The sequence below is a fragment of the Battus philenor genome, unplaced genomic scaffold (genome assembly GCF_028537555.1).
Source record: "Battus philenor isolate CCGP_79_NKW_IND1 unplaced genomic scaffold, ilBatPhil1.0.hap1 SCAF_24, whole genome shotgun sequence".
Classification (NCBI taxonomy): Eukaryota; Metazoa; Arthropoda; class Insecta; order Lepidoptera; family Papilionidae; genus Battus; species Battus philenor.
The window spans coordinates 12,032,292-12,057,578 of record NW_027181687.1 but is presented as its reverse complement, the minus strand read 5'-3'; the positions used below and the strand labels follow the sequence as shown (position 1 = coordinate 12,057,578).

General features: G+C 33.3%; 2 protein-coding genes and 1 non-coding gene across 3 annotated transcripts; 1 reads left to right on the top strand and 2 right to left on the bottom strand.

Annotated features, from left to right (window-relative positions):
- Positions 1–392: 392 nt before the first annotated feature.
- Positions 393–10,677, top strand: LOC137924717 (electron transfer flavoprotein beta subunit lysine methyltransferase-like). Its single transcript, XM_068768135.1, has 4 exons — positions 393–577; positions 7,626–7,756; positions 9,454–9,641; positions 10,513–10,677. The coding sequence occupies exons 1-4, from the start codon at positions 393–395 to the stop codon at positions 10,660–10,662; spliced, it is 654 nt and encodes a 217-aa protein (XP_068624236.1). The 3' UTR covers positions 10,663–10,677.
- Positions 7,818–7,889, bottom strand: TRNAA-UGC (transfer RNA alanine (anticodon UGC)). The gene has a single exon. It is a non-coding gene; the product is annotated as a tRNA-Ala (tRNA).
- A 2,569-nt stretch (positions 10,678–13,246) lies between the features above and the next one.
- On the bottom strand, positions 13,247–17,992 carry LOC137924592 (LHFPL tetraspan subfamily member 4 protein-like). Its single transcript, XM_068767996.1, has 3 exons — positions 17,899–17,992; positions 16,072–16,218; positions 13,247–13,724 (listed from the first exon to the last, which is right to left on the bottom strand). The coding sequence occupies exons 1-3, from the start codon at positions 17,987–17,989 to the stop codon at positions 13,516–13,518; spliced, it is 447 nt and encodes a 148-aa protein (XP_068624097.1). The 5' UTR covers positions 17,990–17,992; the 3' UTR covers positions 13,247–13,515.
- Positions 17,993–25,287: the final 7,295 nt, after the last annotated feature.

The window sequence follows — 25,287 nt, the reverse complement described above, 5'->3', positions numbered from 1 at the left end:
TATACAAAATATCTCTTATTTTACTTTGTAGAACTATATTAAAGATGGAATTCCTGCAACTAAATGTCAACGATACTTTCTAAAACTCGATAAAAATACAAACAAGTTGTTCTCATAGTCCACATTTGGAAATTTGAATTTGGTTATTATGAAAAATAATAGGATACATTGGAAATATGTACACCACGATTATTTATTATATATATATTAAAGCTAAAGAGTTAAATTTGTTCTTACAATTACTTAACGTACTTAGCAATTATTCCTCGTAACAATTAAAATTGCCCACCATTGGAAGGGAAACACTGGTCTAATGTTGTTGGTATACAATTTTGTACTTATAAAATACGCTAAAATTCTATTCCACTTATAGTGAATTTTTTTCGCAGAACATGTTAAAACACCTCGTCGCCCAAATTATGAAACACACTGTAGTATCCCGGCAGCATCTCACCCCGGAGATAGCTCTGCGGCTGGTGACACCAGGTTGTTCGTTATGGTCTGCTCCAGTAGAGTCCAGCCCTTTTACCGACCCCTACTGGGCGTTCTACTGGCCAGGCGGGCAGGCTACTGCGAGGTATGAAGTTTTTCATTAATTCACTGCTAGGCACTGGTCTCCCACAAAGATCACCACGATGACCGATCCTGGGCTGCCCGCGTTCACCGACTTCCTGCAACCTTAACTATATCGTCGGTCTACCTAGTGTGAGATCTACCTATGCTGCGTCTACCGGCTTGTAGTCTCCACTCGAGAATCTTACCGCCCTATAGGTGGCACGAGCGATGTTCCCCACCTACTGCCACTTTAGACGAACAATTCTTAGAGCTATGTCAGTGTTTTTGGTTCTTCTATAGATCTTCTATAGAACTGATTCGATCTCGAGCGATCACCAAGCATGGCCCTCGCTATTGTTCTCCGAGTAACCTTGTGCGTTCTTGTAATAAAAATAAATTAGTATAATTTATTTCAAAGTGATCACTTTATAAAAGGTGATTGGAAATATGTGTAATAAATTAAAAACTAATGCTAATATATGAGCTATATATTCACCCATTTAAACATTTTACACTAATTATGATATAATTCGATATTCCTAATGAATCGATATAAATTATTTCATATATCCACCCCCTGCCACTTCGCACGAGAAATTCGAACTATATCGGTGTATACTTCTGCAGATATATATATCCATATATCTACCTTGATCTAAACAACAAAGTGTCAGTAGTTAAGTGTAAAGCTGACCTTATATAACAGAAACTTCACTAATACTTACTGAAGTTAAGTGTGAGTAATGTTTAAGTAAACGGGGAGTAATGAACGGCAAGGGAAAAAAAATTACCTGCGATTGCAACTCGATTTTCCTTCCCCTTAGCGACTGGTGTATTTAGGAAAATGTTTTCCTCAAGCGATCATTCGTTTAGTTACAAGTAGTTATGTATGTTTTTATTTGCAATTGTGTACGGAATTACAATACGTAGTATATTGTATCTTGTAATGTCTCTGTATTATCGTATCGTAGCTTTGTTTATGGTAAAAAAAAGTTGTAGAGAAAAAAAGAATGGATGTACATTTTATTTTAGATCGTCAACGAAATTTATTATAAAACATTGTAGTAATATATAAATACAAATCAGATAAATAACACATAATACAAAAAAATTCTCGAAATTAAAACCTAAACAACTATAGATTACAACTAAATGTGTTCTTCGTAAATGCTCGAATCGATTCGATCGAAATCGATTTTCTCTCTAATGTCACTGACCTGTCAAAATCCAGAACACGTCAACATAAATAATATAATGACATAATTAAAAGAAATATCTGCTGTCAATAACAGTCCTTTACAAGGATATTTTTCAAGACAAATAAGTACAATAAAGCCACCATAAATTCTTTATCATTATCTATTATTATTTACAAAGAAATTGTTTCGTTTCGTAATTTATATTACGAAATCAATAACGGAAAATCTCTAATGAAATAACATTCGATTTTGAAACTTACTGCCTAATCATACGTGCGTGTTTTCCTTGACGTCAACACGCTTTGCAAAAAATGTAAACAAATCGTCTACAAAAGCGCGGGAAGTGTAGTCGTGAGTCATTCGGGTTTTACGGTCGTATTCATAGTCTGAATTGAACAGTCCGAAAATTATTTTTTTTTCATGAATCAATCAAACTGAATAATTCGATATTTTTCTGATAAATAATAATACTATTTAAATTAACAAAAATGTTTTTACAAATTTTTGTTATAGATTTAAAAATTTTTGTACTCTCGAGCAAAAATACATTAAAATCATCGCTAACTGTTGCATAATTGAAATATTATTTCATATATGAGTATTAAGGAATGTGGATATTACATATCTTTCAGATTTTTAGTTTCGGTCCATGTTCACGATGTTTTAAATCGTACAATAGACACGTCAAATAATATGATTAATTTATATATAAATGCATTTATAGGATATGTCTATGACACAATTTCTTTCGAAAAGTTAACAAATATGAATTAATTTATTTGTCTCCGCGAACAAATAAACATACATACAGTCTGTTATTTCAAAATCAGATTTTACAGTACACATCTTTTTAAATAATGACATTGCATGTTTTTTTTAAGTTCGAAATTTAAAACTTTGTCTATTTTTCATTGATATTTGATATTTATTATTACATACATTTTAAATAGTTATAGAACAAAAAATATGAATAAGTAAAAATAAATTAATATTAGTTTTACCACAGAGAGTAAAGCAATGGGATACTTTATTGTTTATAAAAGATTTTTAAAATGTATATATTTCCTCTTTCTAAAATACAAGAAGTTTAAAAATATATTTTAAATATAAATAAAATGTGTCTATCTATAGATACGGTTTGATAAAGACCGCACTGTTACAGAAAGAAATAATGTCTCCGAGTTCTTGTAAGAGGGGGACAGATAAAACTTGACATGTAGCGGTAGAAAGTGACAGACATATTTGAATGAGCCTTATAAAGAAAGAGATAGAAACGTCTGAGTCACCGAAGAATGTATTAAAAATGTAATCGTATGAGTCATACGAATTCCGCAGAGCATGCTTTCTTGGGGAAAAAAATGGCCGAAAACTAATCCGCAGGGCGGGAAAAATTTCGTGCGCTGTTTAATTAATGTATGGCAGGTAAATAATTTTTTTTATTTTTCTGTTGAATAACTTCTTACATACACTATTAATTTTAAAAAAATATTGCTATACATATGCGCATAAGTTTTAAACACTTATTTCTAATCCTCTTGTAAAATAATGTGTATGGCCACTATAATGAAATATGTGACATTAACTTATTTTTTTTACTTGAAATCGACGAACCAGTAACTTCTGGAAGTATAAAATTCGCAGGACATATGGTACACAATAATTAATTTTAATATGTAGTAATCCGAGATCGAGTCAGAAATGAGGAGATCCGTAGAGGCACCAAGATCACCGACGTAGCTCGAAGAATTGCTCGTCTGAAATGGCATGAGCGGGGCCCATTGCTCGTGCGACCGATGGCCTTTGGGGTTGAAAGGTTCTCGAGTGGTGACCATAAGCAGGTAGACGTGGCGCTGGTAGGACCCCCCACTAGATAGACCTACGACATAGTTAAGGTTGCTGGATGTAGGCAGACTAAGATCTTTACGGGAGGTGTATGCCTTGCAGTGGGCGCTAGTAAAAAAGAAAAATAAAGCATCCGTTGCCAAGCGTGTGAACTTTATAAACGGATTAAACAAATTCAAATGATATTAGTAATCTAATTATAATTTTACAAAACTAGGTAACAGTAAATTATTACGTAACAATAGACTGACAGAATAAACGAACAAGCAAAAATGCATCACCACACAAACAATCAAAATAAAAAGTATAAAAAATAAATAAAAATGTAAACAGGTTTTATATGATCCAGTCAGTCGCCAACAGAATTCATAGAATAAAATAAAAAATACCCAATTTCCCTGCCTAAATCGCATTCAATCAGGTGTGACCAAAAGAAAAAAATATCAGGTTATTAATTATAAGATATCTATTAATCGCGTTATTTAACTGATTGGTGTCCCAGAATAAAGATTATGTTAATATTATAATTAATACGCTGTAATCAGCTTATCAGGGTAACGGACTTTATGAAGATATTTTTAGAATTTCTTGAAAATATTTTTTGATTACGATGTACGTTTGATAAGCTGTTAACACGGATGTACTGTTTATACTTGTGTATTTAATGGAATCAGGCGTTACCTTGCGGAAGTCCATCCTAAGTAAGAAAATGACCAATATTTAGCTACTTCAGCACATGCTGTGGTAGTCATGCAACAAAGTGCACCGCCCGCCAGCCCACAGCGTATCACTAATCGGTGTAACATAACTCCTGAAGATGCTCCGTTGGAGGGGTGAAACACGTGTTGAGTGATTTGGCGGCGGTAGTTGTGTGATTAGCATTGTTTGCCGCATACGTATTTATCATGGCTTTAGCATGTGTGGAAGTGGCTAAATATTGGTCCTTTTCTTACTTAGATTTCCGATTGACTTGTAGGAATAAAATTAGTCTCTCCATCTTGTGCGCATACATCCTTAGTCTTCACTCCACCTTCAGGCCCAATGGCAAACAGTTCTGCGCTCTTATAGTCTGCCCACTGATAATTCAACTTTAACATTACCTTCGGATCTCCTAATTACTGATTCCCGAGCATAGCCATTGCGGTTTTGGTTTACTTTGTATTACCAACTTTAATAAAAACAACGAATGTTTTGTGTTCATAAGCTCAAATAATATCAATGTTACCAAATTTACAAGAACATTTTTAAAATTTTATCGAATATACAAATTTCCATGAATAATTTTCTTTGCTGCGTGCTTATTAAGTTGTTACTTGTTACCGACATCTAATACTCCCTACTCCACCCCCCCTGCCTGTAACGATAAGTAACAATTCCGAGAAATACAGTCATAGGGTTCACGCGAGACCCAAAACCCCCCAAGGGGGCAAAAGGGTAGCGCTCCAAGTGGATTCATTTGTGACTCATACTTTGCCTTTACTAGTTTATTACACGTAGCGAATACAATGTATATACATACATATTATATATTTTTTTTTATTTTAAGAGTAACATTTCACTGTCTTTTCCTGTAATTTTAAAAATAAAATAATTTAAAATAGTTTCTATTAATTCAAAGTTTTTATTAATTTATTGAGTTATGCAAAAGTATCGACGGGTAATATTTTAATTTTTTATACAACTCTGGACTTCGCGCAACTATCTCTGCCCACGTATCCACCTGTGGACTGCTCCGTCCTTTCTTTTACCTCTTCTTTTATATAGTATAAATTACAATAAAAAAGATTAAATTTGTTAAAACAGAGGCTACAGACTCTTTTCAAATTAGGATGTATTCCATCTCACACAACTGCTAAGCGAGCATGAATTCTGCAAGCAATATCTGCACTATTCCCGATTCGAATCCAAAAGACGTAACCACGTGACCTTATGTGAAAAATTTGATACACCACTGTTCAACTTGTCAGACCATAAAAAAACTCTATACATTTTAACGGTCTATAGCGATTTGCCAGCGACTTTAAATAAAAAAATATAGAAATAAATTTATAATGTAGTGAATGATGAGACATAAATTGTATTGTTTACAACAAAAATTAAAAATTGTATACATCAAAACACTGTCAGCGGCAAACCCTCTCCCGAATGATTGCGTTCAGTAAACGCGAACAAAACACTTTGTAAACAAAAGACAGTAGCGACATAAATAAGAATAAAAAAAATTAGGGCGCACTGGCAAAGTTATTGATTTTACATTTGATTTTATTATCCATCAAATTGAGAATGTGAGAAGATTCTTGAAGCCTGTTAAAGTTAACGCTATCAATGGTCTAATTGGAAAATAAGACAAATAAATAAATACAGATTTATTTTATTTTATATTATAAAATGAAAATAATGTATTCTATATCTCTATCTATCTATGTATTGTATCAATAATACGCAAGTATGTTTTGGTGTGTTATTCTCGGAATCACTTATTATTTGTTTGCTCTAAATCGGACAGGGCTGTCGCTTGCAGAGAAAATATAATATGATAAAAAAAATAATTATAAATTGTTATAATAATCAAGTATATTAAATAAAAAATTATACATATATTGATGCTTCCTAATACTCATAACCACTAATCAGAGTAGATCGATTTTAAATACTAACACTGCCTTGAGTATGAAAGAAATTATGTCCCATCACCATTTCAATCTAACCAAGTACAGTAATGGACATAGACCTTCATCATAGATTTCTACAAGGACAGGTAAGAAGCGGCCTGCAGCCAAGATCTTCGGACGATTTGAACACGGTTGCAGAAGTTGAACGTCTACCTTGAGAGTCCTATGCTGCTTTTATCTATTGTTATATATAATAAGCATATTTATCCTTTTCTTTAGTTACCCCATGTAGAAATGCTTACCAAAAGTTTTACAGCACGCTCTACAAAAATTAACAGCTTGAAAAATCAAGAAGTTTATTAGAAATTTAATATCATATTAGTTTTATATATATGGTAAAATTTAAATTATTAAATAAAGTCATGAAATGTTAAATAAATAGAAAAGGAAGAAAACAAATATTTATATACTCTGTGACACCCCTGCCACGAGTAATCGGAACCGGCAAAACATTTGGCGCGAATTGACAATTTGGACTCGCCCGACGTTTTCGACAAAATATTGTTATTACTTCTTCCCTAAACAGATTTCTGAGAAAATCTAGTTTATTTGTGTCTTAAATTTCTCCCGCAATATTCTTGAATTTGAGGTAAAATTAGCAGATTATAAGTAGTATATTAACATCTAAAATAAAAGAAAGTTGTTTTGAAATTTTAAAGTGTTTTTAGAAGACATAGTATTGGTTTTAACAGTAAGCATGACGTTGAAAAACGCATAGCTTTTATTTGTGTGGTTGCAATTATGAGATGTCTTTGAAATAATCGAACCATTTCAAAGTGGGAAATAAAAATATTTTTAGTAACGTTGTTGAATGTTCAAATAAAAGTAGTGATAAAATGTTCAGCGAGTTTTACTACAACTGCAGATAATACCGCCATCTATCGTCGTTTTTTGTTAATAATGAATTAAAAACGTAGGCATTTATTTATATCTTACGCTCCTCCTCAACAAAATGCAACAAGGCTCCGATGGACTCGGAAAAGAATATAAAAATGCTTACTAAGCAACTGTTTCTTACAAAATATCAAAACTCTGATCAAGAAACCTTACTTCATAATATATAAATGATATCAGAGATCAAATAATAAAACATATTTTTACATTTTTGGAATATTTATCGAGTAAATTTATTTATGAAATAAATATTTTTTTATAAATTTTTTTTTTTATTTTGTTTTAAAAAAGTGAATGGTGTAGTTTTTACTTCATAGATGGCGTTGTAATAAAAGATAATCAATTTAGCGCAATCTGTATTACCATCATGTATTATTATTTATCATCTATGTTATACAATATATATAGTTCTTATATATTCACGTTTTCTATAAGTGCAATGACAGGATTTAATTTGTTTTAGATATATTTTGGATAACGAACACGTGGTAAAGAACCGGTCAGTGCTAGATGTGGGCTGTGGTTGCGGGGCCAGCTCTATTGCCGCCGCTATAGCGGGAGCTAAAAGAATTGTGGCGAATGATATAGATAAAGGTAAGAAATTGTTTTTGAAAAAAAAACAGCGCAGATTTAGGAAAAAAATGTACAAAAATTTTGGAGATGCCGGGGATCGAACCCGGGGCCTTTCACATGCAAAGCGAACGCTCTACCACTGAGCTACATCCCCTGTTATATACAACTGTAAAAATATAAAACAGCATTGAAAAGACAATTATTAAAATATATTATAAAATCAATTATTGTAAAGAATAATAATATTGGTATTATAATCAATGATTAGTATTTATTCTTTAAAAATTAATTTTTTACTGCCTGGCAGTCAATCGAATTATAATTCTTTTGTTTTGTGATATATTGTTATGGTTCAATTTCAATAAATATTAGGTTATTAATTTATAATTATCCGATATAAGAAAACAAATAAAATTTCTTGTATATGATGTATTGTTTAGAATTCCGCTTCGTAGTTTTTTTGATTTAGGAAATATTTAAATGAATAAATTGGTATGGTCATATTGGTTCATAAGGTCATCTATTAGGCGTGTATTTTATATTATTTACATCACATGTATTTGATAACTGTTTGATTGTATAGACAATCTGGTCAATGTACATAAAGTTAGCATTTGAATAAAGATCAGCTTATTATATTTGTGGCGACTTTTTTAATCAATTAATATTAAAAAAAAGTATATAATCACCGTTATTACTTCACACGATACTTGAATATATACGCCCCGCCTTAGAAATATCGAGGTGTTACAATTCATTATGGATTAATGTAACTAACGTGTAACATTATATAAGCCAACATCAATTACTTTGGTCTCATTACATCAAAGCAGAATAAAACTCTGTATATATTTCTTTATGCTTCATAAAAATAACTTTTGTTGGAAACTGTGTAAGCCGTTACAATATACTCCCATATAATGTTTCTACACTATCGTGCAATTAATTTAAAAATTTGAACAAAAGTTTGTATAAAATCTTAAGTTAAGGATTAACCTTCTTTGGTCCGCCGACGTTAATTCACGCCCGAGCTTTAGAACTGTTACGGCTTACGGGATGCCATAGTGACTTCATTGATATTTCTCTTTTTTAATAAGATAATTAATCTTATATTTCTAACTAGAATATAATTGCAAGTACTTTTATTCTTCTAAAATCTATTTCTATCAGAAGTTTAATTTTTATCTGTTATAAGAATTAGTTTCCAATGTCATATACCACACGTGCAATGGCCATGGACATTTGGTGATAGCATCCTTTTTTGCTGGTGAAATAGAACTTAAGCCTAGAGTTTCAATTTTGATACCAATCTTTTAAACCGAATTTCACATTACTATTAGTTTTTTTTTATAGGTTGGCTGTACGAATTTTACTGTTGTATAATATTCTTTCCAACGAAATTAAAAAAAATCTATTTTTCCCTTCATCTAGACCCTCAAGCAAACACAGTAATATTTAAAAAAAATCACTTTCGTAAATCAGGCTATTAAGGGTTAAGAATGATTTCCTCTTGTACTGGTATTGTAAAAGTGATCACATAAGAAACCCATCTGAGTTTGTTGGCTTATCTCAGATGAGGAAACGCTTGGAATCCTTATGGTTTTATATTGAATAATGCCTTCAATTCAATTTAATTTCAATCAAATACTCTTCTTATTGATACAATTAATTTAAATAATTATATGAAAAGATATTTACCATATTTTAACTTACCGCAGTTGCAGTGGTTGCTGCAGAAATGAATGCAGAACTAAATGGAGTTAAAATAGAACCGTGCGTAAAGAACCTGGTGGGAGCGAGCTGCGAGGAGTTTGACGTGGTGGTTGTTGGAGACATGTTCTATGACGAGGACTTCGCCGCGGTATTGTTCCAGTGGATTCAACGGTTGGCGGACGACGGCAAGACGGTTCGCTTTGTTTATAGATTTTTAGGAGCAGTGACAAGCATGAATTGTTCCATACGGAATATTTGTATTTATTCACGTTGCAATAGTATCAAGGAAAGTTCCCAAAGTCGCTCGGTGCATTAATTATCGTCCTGTTGAACTTCAGCCGTAGTTTTCGTGTGAATCGGGACTCGATTGTTAGCAAGCGGCCAATGTAATACGAAGTTTGAAGTAATAGCTACGGAATTTTATACATGTGTCTATTTAAAATGTTCTGTGTAACTGACCACTGTGGATGTTATGCTTGTGTATTTAAATTCAATTTCGAATGCAGTTTTTAATTCGGACGCCATTAGTGATGTAGTTTTTTTTTTTGTTTTACAATAAAGAGAGCAGAGGCTTTTTCTTCTTTTTGGATTCCGCTTTTACATGTCTTAGGGGCGCGGGGACAAATTTTCAAATAATTTGTTCACTTTTTATTGCATTGTTTGTAGAGTTTTCAAATTTATGTTTCATATTACTGAAAAAAAATTTGTTTACGTTTTTGGATATTAATGTTTGAGTCTCTTAAACTATTTACTAACTTAAATCTTAAACCATAAACAAAACTAAGTTGAAGTCAACCAATTATTACCATTATTTCTTTGTTTAAATCATTGGGATTGTGGGATTCTTCCCCTGGCTGGTAGGTCTTGGAGGTAACAACAACACGAAGTCCGAAGTAGAAGTGTTGTGAGCTTCGTCCATATTCACACCGTTGTACATCCAGGATTTTATTTCTGTGGGATTCCCCTTTGTCTCTGTTCTTTGTTTTCCCCAGTGTCTTGTTTGTTTTGAACGACGCCATAACAGTGTCCAGTTAAATGATGGTCTGATGAAATTTCTTTGGCAGGTGATGGTGGGCGATCCCGGAAGGCACGGCTTGACAGCCAGCAGGCGAGCGCTCCTGAAGCTGCTTGCAACCTACCAGCTGTCCTTGGAGAGCCGCCGAGAGAACAACGGCTTCACCCAAACCACTGTATGGGGGATAAATGGGTCTTGATACAGTTGAACATTAAACTTGATGCACATAACGGTTTTTTTTTTTAATTTACGAGTGTTTTTTGTTTGTTACACGGAAAATTTAGGTGGCCTTACAGAGTTTAACTAATTCATTAGACTAGAATTAACTAGCTACTTGTTCTTTCTTTAGGGTGTATATTCGTTTTGTACATATATGTATATATATAAAGATTAGGCGTTTCCACTCCACTCGTGTTGTCACTTTGTGTCTGTTATCATCCAACAGAAAATAAATAAATAAAACGAAGTTTAGTTCTTATTTATTTCAAAACATCGATAATTATATTAATTTCATTGCAATTCTTTATAGTACACGACATTTTTTTGACATTATATTATTTCGCGCTCTTTTTTGGTTATGTTCGGCGCCATATTTGACAGCTGCGGACAGATGGTTAGTATGGGAAAAGTAAAGGTTGATTTTATATTTTTATTGTTCTCTCCACAAAAAGCTTTGCCGTTAATAACATATTTCATTTACATGGTTATGTCATTCATATATAGTAATTACTATTACAAGCATATTAAAGCAAATAGTGGGCCAGCCAGGACTGAAACTTGCGATCGTGAGTAGCAGAACTTGCAAGGAGTGTAAGACGTCTATTCACAAGATGGACAAAGTTCAACTGTTATTATTGAAATAGAGGCCTGTCTCCAGCAGTGGGCTGAAATGAAATATGGTCCAAAAAACAGTATTCTTTTGTTTTTTAATTTAGCGTATTTTCTGTTCCTGTCTTGTGAACAAGAGGTCAATAAATAAATAGGTATTTTTTTTAAATTTTAGGAGAAGTAAGTAAAAGCCGTTATACTCTAAAATTTATTTATAATATATAACAAAAACTACAATTCCATTGTTCCGTAGGCACAAATAAATTCGTTGTACAGTTCTTACAGTAGTCCGCCGCAAGAGGGCGCTTCTCGGCAATGCACTCACATTAAAAATATTAAATCTATTTATATTACAATATCATTAAGTACAAGACGCGTTAATTATATAATACAATAATCTAGTTAATGATGTACAGAGATATTATATTTATGTTAAAAAGATAAAAGGTAATATACAAACCTAAACATTACAACAGCTGAGACTTGTATAAGTTATACAGTATAAACAACATATATCTACGCTACATTATAAACTAATACAGGATGATTGATTATAGGCATAAAAGCTTATACACTAATTTACAATCATTCTGTATAAATTAATCGTTCTGAAATATGTTACATTAGTTAATATCTTTTAGAATGCAACAGACTAATAACTTCTGGCAGTAAAAAGTTAAAGATAGTAAATACTAAAAAAAAATTATTTTGTAGTTGTAGTTTTTTATTGTGTATTGTAGTGATTTTTGGATAGGGCGTAATATTTATTAATTAATAATACGCTACACATTGCCCCATTTTAAAGATTTTACCAATCAACCTGTATATTTATAAAAGGGCAAGATGTTTCTGGGGAATTTATTAAAGTGCCATCTTTTGCACGTCATGTATAATTTGCATAAATTAATTTTAGCGCCATCTATCATGAAACAAAAATATTAATTCGCATGTTAGAACCCCCTTTTCGCCTAGTGTATAGACGTTTCCTATTAAACTTGACGACTGTTTCTATGTAATCTAAATACATATTAACGGCATGGTATTAAAAAGTAAGCGCATACTGTAATAAAGAACAATATTCACACACAGTTACCATTTAGTTTCTTTGTTTTTGGCGGCATTTTAAGTGCTAAGTAAATCCTTTTTTGAGCATTTTCCAAAATCAGAATAAGATGCAAATAAATTATTAAAAAAAATCTTGTTCATACGCAGTTATAACTAAGATTTCTTGTTTGATTTTTGGGAGGATTTATAAGTGCTAAGAAAATCCTTTTTTGAGCATTTTCCAAAGTCAGAATAAGATGCGAATAAATTCTAATAAAGAACAACGTTGGCACGTAGTTATTAGTATTCCATATTTTAATTTTTGGCGCCATTTTTAGAGCTAAGAGAGTACGATTTGATAACGTCACAAAAAACTAAAATCTGAAGCGATGTTTTACTGAAAGGAAGAAAATGTACCGTTTCCAATGACTTAAAGTTTATTTGGTTCTCTTTTTTCATTTGAATCTAAGAGATAAGTAACTTAAACTGCAATGGTATTAAAATTTAAGTACTACTTTACTGTGCACACCCAACTATGACACAAATGTAATAAAAAAATATTTCTTGATTCAACATGGAGCATGCATTAAAATTTATTGTTTTGTGCAGCTGGATATCAATAATTATAAAAGTAACTTGTGAAAACAAACAGCAGTTAATATAAACTTTATAACAATAAAAAACTAATAGGACAGAAAAGAACATTCTTCGAAACCAACAGTTGTTCTAGACAAATATGTCATATCTTCTGATGACAGCATATTTGGTAAAGCCAATAAAGGAATAAACAAGTAAGTTTTTTGTTAATTAGCGGTTAATAGTTGTAAAATTTTTTTTTATTCATAATATATGTTTGTATTTTTATATGTTTTGTACTTATGAATGGTAAGATAAAAATTGAATGTATTTAGTTTATTAAAACGATTTCTTTAAATTGTTGAACACATTCTCAGATTTATCAATATTTAATGGCAGTTGAAAGACGTTCTCTGCAAGGCATAGACTTCTCCGAAAGATGGACAGATCTGGCGTATCCTGTATCTAGGTTTTTCTTCAGACCTTTCATCATCAAAGGTTTAATTTAAATATGATCAAATTTAATTTCGCACGATTTTCTAAGGAACGTACGTAAGTTTCTAAAATGTATAAGAATAGGGTGTATAAACTTTGCAGTATAAAGTTAGTAATTGTGCATGGCGTTGGCGTACAGGCCATGCTTCGGACGAGGAGTTCGTGATGAATGGTGCGAGTGATGGGAGGGATGAGAGTAGTGTGAGTACGTGTCGAGGTCTGGTGGCGGTCGTACCAGCAACACAGGCTGCAGCGCGAGCGACTTGCGAGAACCCGCGACGGACTGGGCGTCTGTCACGTATGCATTGTTCACTTCGCCTGCGGACAATAGATGGCGCTGATCACAAATGATGTATTAAGTGAATTCTTTTCTTAAAAATATTATCTGTATAAACGGTTGCTAAACATTTCTTTTTTCATAAAGTAACTTAAGTCGGTGAATATATAATAGTAAATGTTCAATGTTTGTTTAATGTCAACTATGTCAATACAAATATAAAACTGATATTTTGTGCTACTATATATAAAAAATTGTAATTCTCTTATATAAATTAATGGATATCTGTTTTTATTTGATTATTATGATTATTATTGTATTTAAAAGAAATAAAGAAAATTTGACAACAAATCTATGAATGCTATATGTAAAAAATATAACCTGAACATCTATATACATACACACTAATCTTTGTCTGTATATCTCCTTATAGAATCGTAAACTATGCATTTGATCATGAGTGATGATATTTAGCAAATTTGTTATGCATGAGCGCACGAAGGTTTCAATTTGTTTTTTTTTAAATGAAATAGCTCATAATTAATTAAATATTTGTATGCTTTTCCTTTAAATTATTTTTAGTTGGTGGCGCAGCAACAGGCACAGGTTATGGCTCTATATATATATATATATATATATATATATATATATATATTTCATCAATCTTTTTTTTTTACTTATACACCTGTGTTACCCGACGTGGAACCTGCACCCACATGGGGGCAATTTGAAAATAGACAACACGAGTGTAAGCCTTTCGCTTTAATCATAGAGAAACTATACAAAGCTTTAATATAAAAATTATATATGTTATACGAGTATAGAGGGACGTAAGAATTTTAAAAAGATTTAGGAGGAGGATCTCATAAAAAGTTTGGGAAACACTGGCATTTTTATTATAATATTTTATATTTTAAACTGCTCGAAATAATCAAAATGAAAAAATCTAATAACAATATGTGTTTTAAGCTAAAACACAAGTAAAACAAAAAAAGAGGTAAAAAAACCGTTATTCTTGAATAACATATTATAAGGCGTATGTAGTTTAAATATTCATGACAGTACAAAGAGGTCAGGTCGTATTGCACTCGCAGAAAGACTGCGCACAACTTCATTTACTTACCCACATACAAATATTTTAATAGTTTTACATATAAAAAATAACCGTATTCCCATACCCATAAAGACTATTTTTAAAACATCTGTCTCAAATAGAAGCCGGGTAAAACTCGAGCTTAGTCGCTTGACCGTTGCCTTCAAAAACCATGTACCACTGCACCTTCACTATTAACTCCGGGCACCGTGTCGTACTAAACAGACCGGAAACGACCGGTTTCGATTTTCGCTGTGCATTGCCCGCTCGATATCGCGCTAACTCGATTAGCTTGCTAACGAAACCGTCATACTATGAATACATGTCAGATATTGAATAAATCACGTGGTGAAAATTGAAAATAGAAATGGCAGCTTTTATGAAACGAAATTTGTCATTATGTATGTTATTGTAACAAATAAAATAAATACATTTAAAAAAACTTTTAAGTTAAACGGTTTTATTTGATACCCATATTGTGATGGTTGTGGAAAAATATGTACCTAGTCCGCCATATTGGAACGGCGTCCATCTTGAATTTTAATTTTTGACATAATCATCGTGTTTTACTAGTGTAGCTCTTTCATTTGATACCCATATTGAGGGGGTTAAGGAAAAATATGTAATCCGCCATTTTGTATCGGCGACCATCTTAGATTTATAATGTTATTGATTTTATTATATTGTATTGTCATCTAAATTAAATGTGTGTACCAAATTTGAGATCAATCTGACAACGGGAAGGTGCTTAAATTTCAATTTCTATTTTGACCCAAATCAACAAATTCCGTACGGGTCGAACTAAATAAAACCGTTTATTAAATAAAGAGGCATACACTGCAAGGTATAGGCTTCCCCAAAGATCGATATGTGTGGTCTTACGCTGCCCGAGACTATGTGGTCTCTACTTCTAGTGGGGGCCTGCCCACGCTGTCTACCGACTCGTGGCTGCCACTTGAGCACCCACTGCCACTTCAGACGATACTTTTGTTACTTAGTAACAAGATTACTTTTTTATTTGCAATTATAATAATTTAATTAATCAAAAATAAAAAACAAATATATGATACACAACCAAAAAATACACCGTGAACAGATACAGATATAACAATAAGAATCTATGGAGTTATTTTGGTGTTTTTATTATGTCTTCAGTCTACTTAGTGGGGGGCTGTCCACGCTATCTATCGGCCCGTGATCGAGAACCTTTTGAATTAGATATTTACATAAATATATAATGATAGGTAAATTATTTTTTACAGGTGAATAGATGAAAGAAGTGATAGTAAAATTACCTTTGTAGAGCGATGGTGGTGGATAGGCGTTGTCTGGTTGTAGCTTGACGTGGCGAGTTGCCAGGATGAATGCCAGCGCGGCCAGAACCGCTCCGTCGAGGCAGCCAATGACTGCCAGCAGATACGCCCAGCGCACGTGGCAACGACCTACACATACAGTTCTAGCATTAACAAGAGGATGAGAAAGAAGAGAAATGTACACACTTACATTTTACTACAACTATAGAATATAATAAATCCGAAAAAGCAATTTTTCAGGAGAGAAGAAAAACAAGCTGTAAAAATATTTATAAGAACATAATTGTATCTATTCTTATCATGTCGAATAGAAGTAAAGTTTTTATTTCTGTTGTATATAAACTATATTGTATTTTACTTTTTTTATTTAACCCCTTCACATACAAATAAAATGTGCATTGACGAATTCGAAAGATACCATTTATATTGGCTTGCCTGGCGCGTCGATGATCACTCATATACAAGCTCAGAATCAGTGTGTTTTATGTTCAAACTTACATTGCTGTATAGAATTTAATTACATTCATGTTGTTGTTTCTAGTTTACAATAAAAGTCTACAACAGCATGAAATGCGCATGGAGATACAGCCGTCATTGTATGTCAAAATGTTAAAGAAAAATAAAAGGTTAATTTGCTTATCACCGTCATCTTTAACCAGAAAATTCTAGAAAAAATTGACAAGGTGTATTGGAACTCGTAGATTGCAAATATATAAAACTCGACACAAATGATAATGGCGATTGTCTTTTTTTTATGTTGGGGCGGCGATATTTAGATTAATGATCAATTATTTTAGGTTATAGGTTTGTAAAAGTTTTAAAGTATGTATAGCTCTTTATTCAGCAAAGAGTTACTTCAAATCATACCTGTATAAAGTGATCACTTTGAAATCATCATCAACATATAGCATATAGATCAGTGATTCCCAAAGTGTTCTATATCGACCCCTGTGGGTCTAGGCAACCTGCAAGGAGTCTACGTCAGCGAAAAAAAATTTGGGGGTCCATGAAATGAAAATGGGGGTCCACGATAGTGGATCTCAACACATACACTGATAGTACCTATTTACTTACATCATACTATTTTACATAACAAATACAAAATTTTATTTTGAGTAGGTTTAATTTAAATTCAATTAATAAATGTATAAATTAACATGTGTTTTACTTTAAGTTTTTAACACTAAACATCACTACAGATAGAAATTTACAGGAAGTCAATATCAGGTAAGTAGGGGCGTCTACCCAACACGGAAAAACGAAAAAAACGCGAAGACAGGTCTTGCACTGCCCACATGCAACGCCTACCCACGCCGCTACTACGGATTCGTGGTCTCCATTCGAGAACCTTTCCGATGTGTCTGGAGGTCCACTTATGGGAGGGCCTATCCACACCGAGTCTACTGCCCTCCCTAACTGTTAACTCTCTATTACCTCTGTTCACAGTATTACGTTATTTTTTATCAGTAATTAATCCTTTCCTTACCGCAGTCCGTTCCGTCGAATTGACGCTACTGAACCGGGCATATGCGCCAAAATGTATGCACATTGTATGCCGGTAAGCCGATGTTCGAATTTTCTCATTTGTGTTACATATTTAAACATTTTACTGGTATATTAATTAAAAATAGAAGTAAGGATAATTCTTAGTAATTTATTTGGCTTTGTATAAATCTTAAAACACAGATCTACACATAAGCTCACATTACAAGGTGGATGCCGTCTAACTCAGGCGCTCGTATACACGGGTCGTCCAGTGGACGCCGGCTAACTCAGGTATCGAAAGGGTTAAAACTTGTAGTCACTTACCTATGTTATATACGTCAGCTGTGGGGCCACAGGTCTCTTGGACGGCGAGCTCGTTCCAGCCGGCAGGGTACACCGCCGCGCCGGCCACCATGCTCGCCGCTGGACATGCAAAAAACATTTACACTCATACTTTACTGTTTCCCAGCGTTGGGCCCACGTTTCATAAGAGAGCAATTTGAAAGTAGACACACTTAAACCGTTCGCTTTCATATAAATATATGGAATTAAAAATACCGGTGCATTCTTCCTCGTTTATGGCTAAATCTTTCACCACGCAGGCCGTTCGATTGTGGAATGATTTACCGCTGACAATAAGACGTGCCAAGTCACTACCTATTTTTAAGAAAATGGTTAAAAATTATTTACTAGATCTATGATTATTTATACCTTCATTCATTAGTTTTTCTTCCTCTGTTTCTTTATTTTATCCGAGGCAAGTGCGATCCAAATCAGTTAGATGTTTTTATTTATTATAAGTATATATGTTATATACGTATGTATGTATGTTTAAGTATTTATGTCTATGTATGTATATTTATGTTCATTTGTTTGTGAATATGTTTTTTTTTAAACACGTGAACTACCCTTTATAAGTACTTTTATCTTTTCCTTACTATGGTTGTCTGTAAGAGATTGCCTTGAGTGATAAGACTGCCCATTGTACTTTTCTGTTTATTATTGTACCTGTATATTATGTATCTTATCGTGTACAATAAAGGATATTAAATAAATAAAAAACATATATATATAATTATATATATATAAAAGTTACTTAGAGAGGGGTAGAAGGTGTAAGATTTTAGAAAGGCTTAGGTTAGGCTTTAGGCGCATGAAAGGTTGAAAAAATACTGCCTTACAGCATGACATTAACACTCGGCTATTGATAACATGACAAAAGTATCAAAGTATATACAAGTCCTCGCGAAGTCTAGAAGCAGATAATAATAACTTAGTAATCTTCAAGACAAGTGTGAAAAGGTTATCGCTTAACATCAGGCGAGACAAGAGGTCAAATGTTTCGCTTATAAAGGATAAAAACAATATATTTCTGTGACCATTGATTTTTGGAAAGAGTGTGATATACATTCACCTCTTTTACATCAAAAACTTTTAAGTTAAACGGTTTTTTGACACCTATATTGTGGTAGTTGTGGAAAAATATGTACCTAGTCCGCCATATTGGAACGGCGTCCATCTTGAATTTTAAATTTTGACATAATCATCGAGTTTTACTAGTGTAGCCCTTTCATTTGATACCCATACTGAGGGGGTTAAGGAAAAATATGTAATCCGCCATTTTGTATCGTCGGCCATCTTAGATTTATAATGTTATTGATTTTATTATATTGTACTGTCATCTAAATTAAATGTGTGTACTTAATTTCGGATCAATCTGACAACGGGAAGGTGCTTAAATTTAAATTTCTAATTTTAGAGCTCATTGTCACCGTCATAAGAAATATACCAGGTAGTTTAAAATTTCATATAATTAAATTAAATTTTGCTTGAAGTTTCGTCGCAATAAATTCCACAGTATACCAACATTTAGTGAGAGTTAAAACGTTCCAATTATAAATATTAGAAAACGGAGGGAAAAGTCGATCGTATTTGCAGACCGCGCGGACCGAAGAAAGCCTATATAATTTCAATTTCACTCTCTCGCTGCTAATTGAAGGGAAAACTCGACAGGTAATCGCTTTACCGAGTAGGGTGACCACGTTTCACTTTTAAACCAACCTAATAGAAATGTTTCAAGATTAAAATACATAAGAACTACTTGTGAATTAAATTATTGAAAATTGCATGTGTACATTGCCGTCCATTTTATCGTGGTCCTATATAAAATCGACGAGACCATGAGGTACAAGAGTGAGAGGCAGACCTAATGCCAGATGGGCTGACGAGATGGTGTCTACAGCAGGTTACGGGTGGCTCTAAGTTGCCAAGGATGGAGAAAAATGGAAAGCTATGGAGGCGGCCTTTACCCTAGGATCCATACAAACTTAGCCCAAAATTATCAAAACTATTATTTAAAATTACTAATTTTAAGTTATTTGTTTATGAAAAGGATCAATATTTAGCCACTTCCGCACATGCAGTAGTAGTCGTGCAACAAAGCACCGCCCGCCAGCCCACTGATAAATGCGCATGCGGCAAACAATGAGAATCACACAACTACCACCGTTAAATCACTCAACACGTGTTTCACCCCTCCACGGGGCATCTTCAAGAGTTACGTTACACCGATTAGTGCCAAACACAGAGTGCCTTTCCTAATTTATATATAAAATGAAATAAAGCTTTATTATATATTATAACCTGTTGTATCCGGAGTTCACTTTGAATAATAACACAACTCTAGTTTTTCTCGGGATGTCGCGAAAGTACAGCAGGACAATGTCCTCTATCGATCCAGTCCAATGCCCAGATGCAAGACGACCACAGTTGGTCAGGGATAGACTGAACATGGCCATAAGACAATTAACGCCGATCATTGTGCGGCAGTCTAGTAACCTGACATGTCCTGTATTCGAGAAAGAAAGATGAACATGCGAAATGAAGCTCAAAGATAGGGTGCGGTAAGATAAAAAACGCCGCTATATTTTCGTAAGATATTATAACAAAATTGTAAAGGAAGTCATCAATAAAAATAAAACGTTATTAAAACTAAATAAAAATAAGTGTAAGAACGAGATGCAAGATTTCGTTTAAAAAGAGCAACTTTTGAGTTCACCGGCTCTTAGCAGATGAGCATTCCGAGTCTGTTGTAGCTTACTAGATATATACACACACACACACACACACACACACACACACACACACACACATATATATATATATATATATATATATATATACGTTTATATGTAATACAGGCCGCAGTATACATTTAAAGACAATATGGCGTATAAACGGTAGTTAGTTTTAACCTAGGAAATACATACCTTGGATCGCTTAGATAACGGCGAAGGCATATCCGCTAACGAGAACAATGTTAAACCGTTATCCGGGACAATAGCGGCGCTTCCCACGTGTGGGCTTTTTGCACACGCTCAAATTACGGGTTGTGTTAAAAACGCGTTAGAAATGATAAACGTGGGAGACTACCAAGGTGAGGTTGTGTTTGTTCGAATCGTTTTTTTTTTTTTTCAGTAATACCAATTCGTTGGGGGTGTTATAGAAGGTGTTTGCAGTGATTTGCTTTGGATCTTCTATTTCTTCTCCCAGCTGCGCGTCTCGAAGTTTTATTACATATAATTTTGCTTATGAGTAAATACAGTTAAAATTTAAATGTATAATTACATTTAAAAAACTTTTAAGTTAAACGGTTTTTTGATACCCATATTGTGGTGGTTGTGATAAAATATGTACCTAGTCCGCCATATTGGAACGGCGTCCATTTTGAATTTTAAATTTTGACATAATCATCGTGTTTTACTGTAGCCCTTTCATTTGATACCCATATTGAGGGGGTTAAGGAAAAATATGTAATCCGCCATTTTGTATCGGCGGCCATCTTAGATTTATAATGTTATTGATTTTATTATATTGTATTGTCATCTAAATTAAATGTGTGTACCAAATTTCAGAACAATCCGACAACGGGAAGGTGCTTAACCCTTAATTAGGCGCATGGGGTCAGGGCCACGTGAAATTCAAAAAATTATGGCTTACAGTCTTCAGAGCGTACTAAGGCTCTTTCTAGCTTCCTCACTCCCCCCGGGGTACGCGAATTAGTCACATCCAGAACATTAACGCATGTGCATGCATCGCTGTCCTTTAGAGAGCTGACCCCATGCGCCTAGTTACGTTACATTTTTTGGCGAAGGTAAGTTTTTACTTTTGTGATTTTTTTTGTGTTTATATTAGTATATTGTTTACTATTTATCTTTGTATGTGTCTATTTTGATACGGTATGATTTCTTTATGTATTTTTGAGTTTTTTCTATGCTTTTTCTTTTTTTTGAATTGAAATACCTAACGACAAACAATGGCATTGCAATGGCTGGATGAAGTGCTTGAAGAAGAGCAAGATGTTGCTACTTCGGATTCGCAAGACGAAACTTTAAACGATGCTGTCATTGATAGTGCTCATAATTCAGAAAGCGAAATTGAGGAGTCTGAACATATCCAAGACATCCCTGTATCAACGGAAGTTAATTATTTTTTATCTCGATATACTCAGAGAAACGGCCCGAAAGTAAAATGGTGTAAGGACCACCATCGAACACAGTAAGGACCCGAGCAAAAAATATTATTATCTGGCATCAATGCATTTGTCATAAACAAAGCGAATACTGAGAAGACTTTGACATATTCAAGACGGATTTTCTTGAAGAAAATAGCTGCGGCACTTGTGGAAGATCACCAAAAACGTCGCATACAACTACGTGCTGTACCAGCGACAACAAAAAAACGGCTCCATGAAGTTTATAATGTGAACAAGGCGGTTTATCAATCGACAGCTAAACGCGCGCGCTGTTCATCATGTCCTAGAAAGGACGACAAAAAAGTGTCAACAATATGTTTCAAGTGTCGTAAATTTATTTGTCAGCAACACTCAAGCATTTACTGCGTCGGATGCAGAACAGAAGATTCCGCTGATGAGGCTGAATAAACTTTATTTCTTAAGTTGATCTCGGCTATGCCAAAAAAATTAGTTTAAAGAGAGGTTTACTGTTTTTGTTTTTTTTTTTTAATATTTTTAATTTCATAGTAAGTATTTGTTTCTTAAAGTTAAGTATATTAAAGAACTTTATTAATTACTATAGAAATCCATTAAGTTTGATACCTTTTTGATACTCCTTTTCCAATGTTTTTTTGGGGTCATTTAAGACCCCATGCGCCTAATTGAGTGATTTTCTTAATGCGCCTAATTAAGGGTTAAATTTCAATTTCTAATTTTGACCCAAATAAATAAACAAATAAATTCCGTACGGGTAGAACTAAATAAAAATATTTAATAAACAAAATAATTTATGTATTTTACTAAATCATACATTGATTTGTTTATTATTTTATTTGAAAATCAAGCGCTACAGACCGTCAAATGATATGTGATTTAAGACAAAGTGTCAGGACAGCTCATCAAAAGATTTTGCAGTAGATTCTTTCATCAGGATGTCAGGTGAATTGAACGGCATATCAAGTTTGACATGATAGGGTCACGTGGTTAAGTCTTTTGAAATTCGAACATGAAACATTTTGTAATTGTTGAAGTCTGTATTGTGGGTAGACAGCGAATGTCGTTAAAATATGTGCACGTGTCCATAGCTGGGATATTTAAAAATACGAAACAATTAAATAAATATTTATTCCCTAGAAAATATTTTTATAGCTCCTCATAAATATCAAAACATTTATATAATGTAAGTGCAATTAAATATGTATTAATACATAGTATTATTCATACCATATAGCAGGAGGTGCAAAAGTAATATCATTACAACAAATACATTCCACTCAGTAGTAAATTCAGTAGTGATTTTTTGGTTAATGGAATCCCACTGCTGTCCAAATGGCATTTGCATATTCCGCGGATATAAGTAGATACAAGTGGCAGGGATCAGAATTCGCCTTACTTAAGTAGCGAAGCTTGAGTGATTCCAAGGAAGCCTCGACTCGGGCTGCCCTGATATATCCCCGCATAGATATCTTTGGGGTAGGCATGTCTTTCAATATGCATCTATTCGCTGAAGCGACGACCTTTTACTTTTTATTTTACTAAATGATATTATTTTTCCAATAATTTTACTGATACCTCGTACAGTCCATCAAATGTGATTCGTCATTAACCTGAGGATGCCCCGTGAAGGAGTAAAACACGTGTTGAGTTAATTAACGGTGGTAGGCGGTGCACTTTATTGCACGACTACTGCTGCATAACAGAAGTAGCTATATATTAGTCCCTTTCTTACTCTAGGAGATCTATTTCATATTTTCTACCACGTGTAACTTTATTAACCTACCAGGAAACAATCTAAACTATAAGTACCTTTTACTATTGCGTAACTTCCTTAAGAATTTCGTGTGAATCATAGACACCAGTAACCACTCATTACGGGCAATGCGTTTTTTTTTGTTGTACGCTGTTAGATAATGTACTTTCTAAAACTAAGTTATATCGCATTAACTTTGGAGTACCCTGGTGTACAAATGGACAGATGTCGAAATATTAGTATAGGTGGCCAAGCTTTTTGATAGTGATTTTTGATTTGAAATTAAACACGAAAAAAATCATATTTATTGTAATTATTTAAACGAAAGTACAAAATATATGTATTGAAGTTAGATATAATGTCACATGTATATGACAGCACTCCTTATAACATTTAAGATGCCGGTTAGTTAATTACGATCGATGTTTGGATTTCGTTAATTTTATGGTGGAGTAATAATAATTATTCACACCAGTAATTTGCTTCCATGGAGCTGACATGGGTTATATGAATTATAATATTTACACCCCTGGTATAAATCATCTACTTATTTAATTTATATAATAAAAACGTAAGAACCTTTATTTAATAGGGACTAGAATTAATAGGTAGTACATGCCCATCCAAAAGAAACTTGTTCACTCTATTCTTAAAGGCAGAGTTCAACTCATCAGAAAAAAACAGGCCCAGGCAAGTCGTTCCATATCTTGGCGACGTCCACTGCCAATTCAGACAACAATTCAAATTCAAAACATCTTTATTCAAGTTGGCATGCGCATGCGCTTTTGAATCGTCGATTATTTTAACATTATAAGCGGTAAGCTACCACCGGTTCAGAACACTGATCTAACAGACTGCCAGAAACTAAATAGTTGCTGTAGACATCTCAAAACCCAAAAACCTGGCTTCAATTCATCTGCACTGGTGGACCCCACAGCGCTGGGGATTTGAAGAACCAAAGATTTAAGTTAAGAAATATATCAAGATGCAGTAAACACCGACATGCAGTAAGTATAGTAAAAAATGGTATTCGGAAATAAAAAAAAATAATAAATGTAAAAACAAAGGCACAGACGCTAATGTCTGTGGAATATTTTTTTCATTTTTATTATTTATTTTTTTATTATTAACTAAGTTTATCATATTTCGTTTAAAAAGTACTCCTGAATGTTATAATAAGAATCATTTCATATTATACTTTTAATTTTAGATCTATAACTAAGAAACGGAAAATCTAGGATATCTTGTGGAACTATATCATATATACGTAAAAATTAGACCTATAGAGGAATTAATAAATTTCATGTTATTTCTCTGAAATAATACACCATTTATATACAGGTATATATCACCCTGTATCCATGCTTATTATATTTAGAATTGTACGTGTGCGAATCATAAATACGTGTTGGACTACGTTTTCACGTTACGTGATGAATCTAATCCATCT

Coding starts and splice junctions, on each gene's coding strand:
- LOC137924717 (XM_068768135.1), top strand. CDS start 393: ATGTTAAAACACCTCGTCGCCCAAATTATGAAACACACTGTAGTATCC. Junction 578..7,625: donor GGCGGGCAGGCTACTGCGAG/GTATGAAGTTTT, acceptor AATTTGTTTTAG/ATATATTTTGGATAACGAAC. Junction 9,642..10,512: donor TGGCGGACGACGGCAAGACG/GTTCGCTTTGTT, acceptor TTTCTTTGGCAG/GTGATGGTGGGCGATCCCGG.
- LOC137924592 (XM_068767996.1), bottom strand. CDS start 17,989: ATGGTGGCCGGCGCGGCGGTGTACCCTGCCGGCTGGAACGAGCTCGCC. Junction 16,219..17,898: donor AGCTGACGTATATAACATAG/GTAAGTGACTAC, acceptor CTGTATGTGTAG/GTCGTTGCCACGTGCGCTGG. Junction 13,725..16,071: donor ACCACCATCGCTCTACAAAG/GTAATTTTACTA, acceptor TATTGTCCGCAG/GCGAAGTGAACAATGCATAC.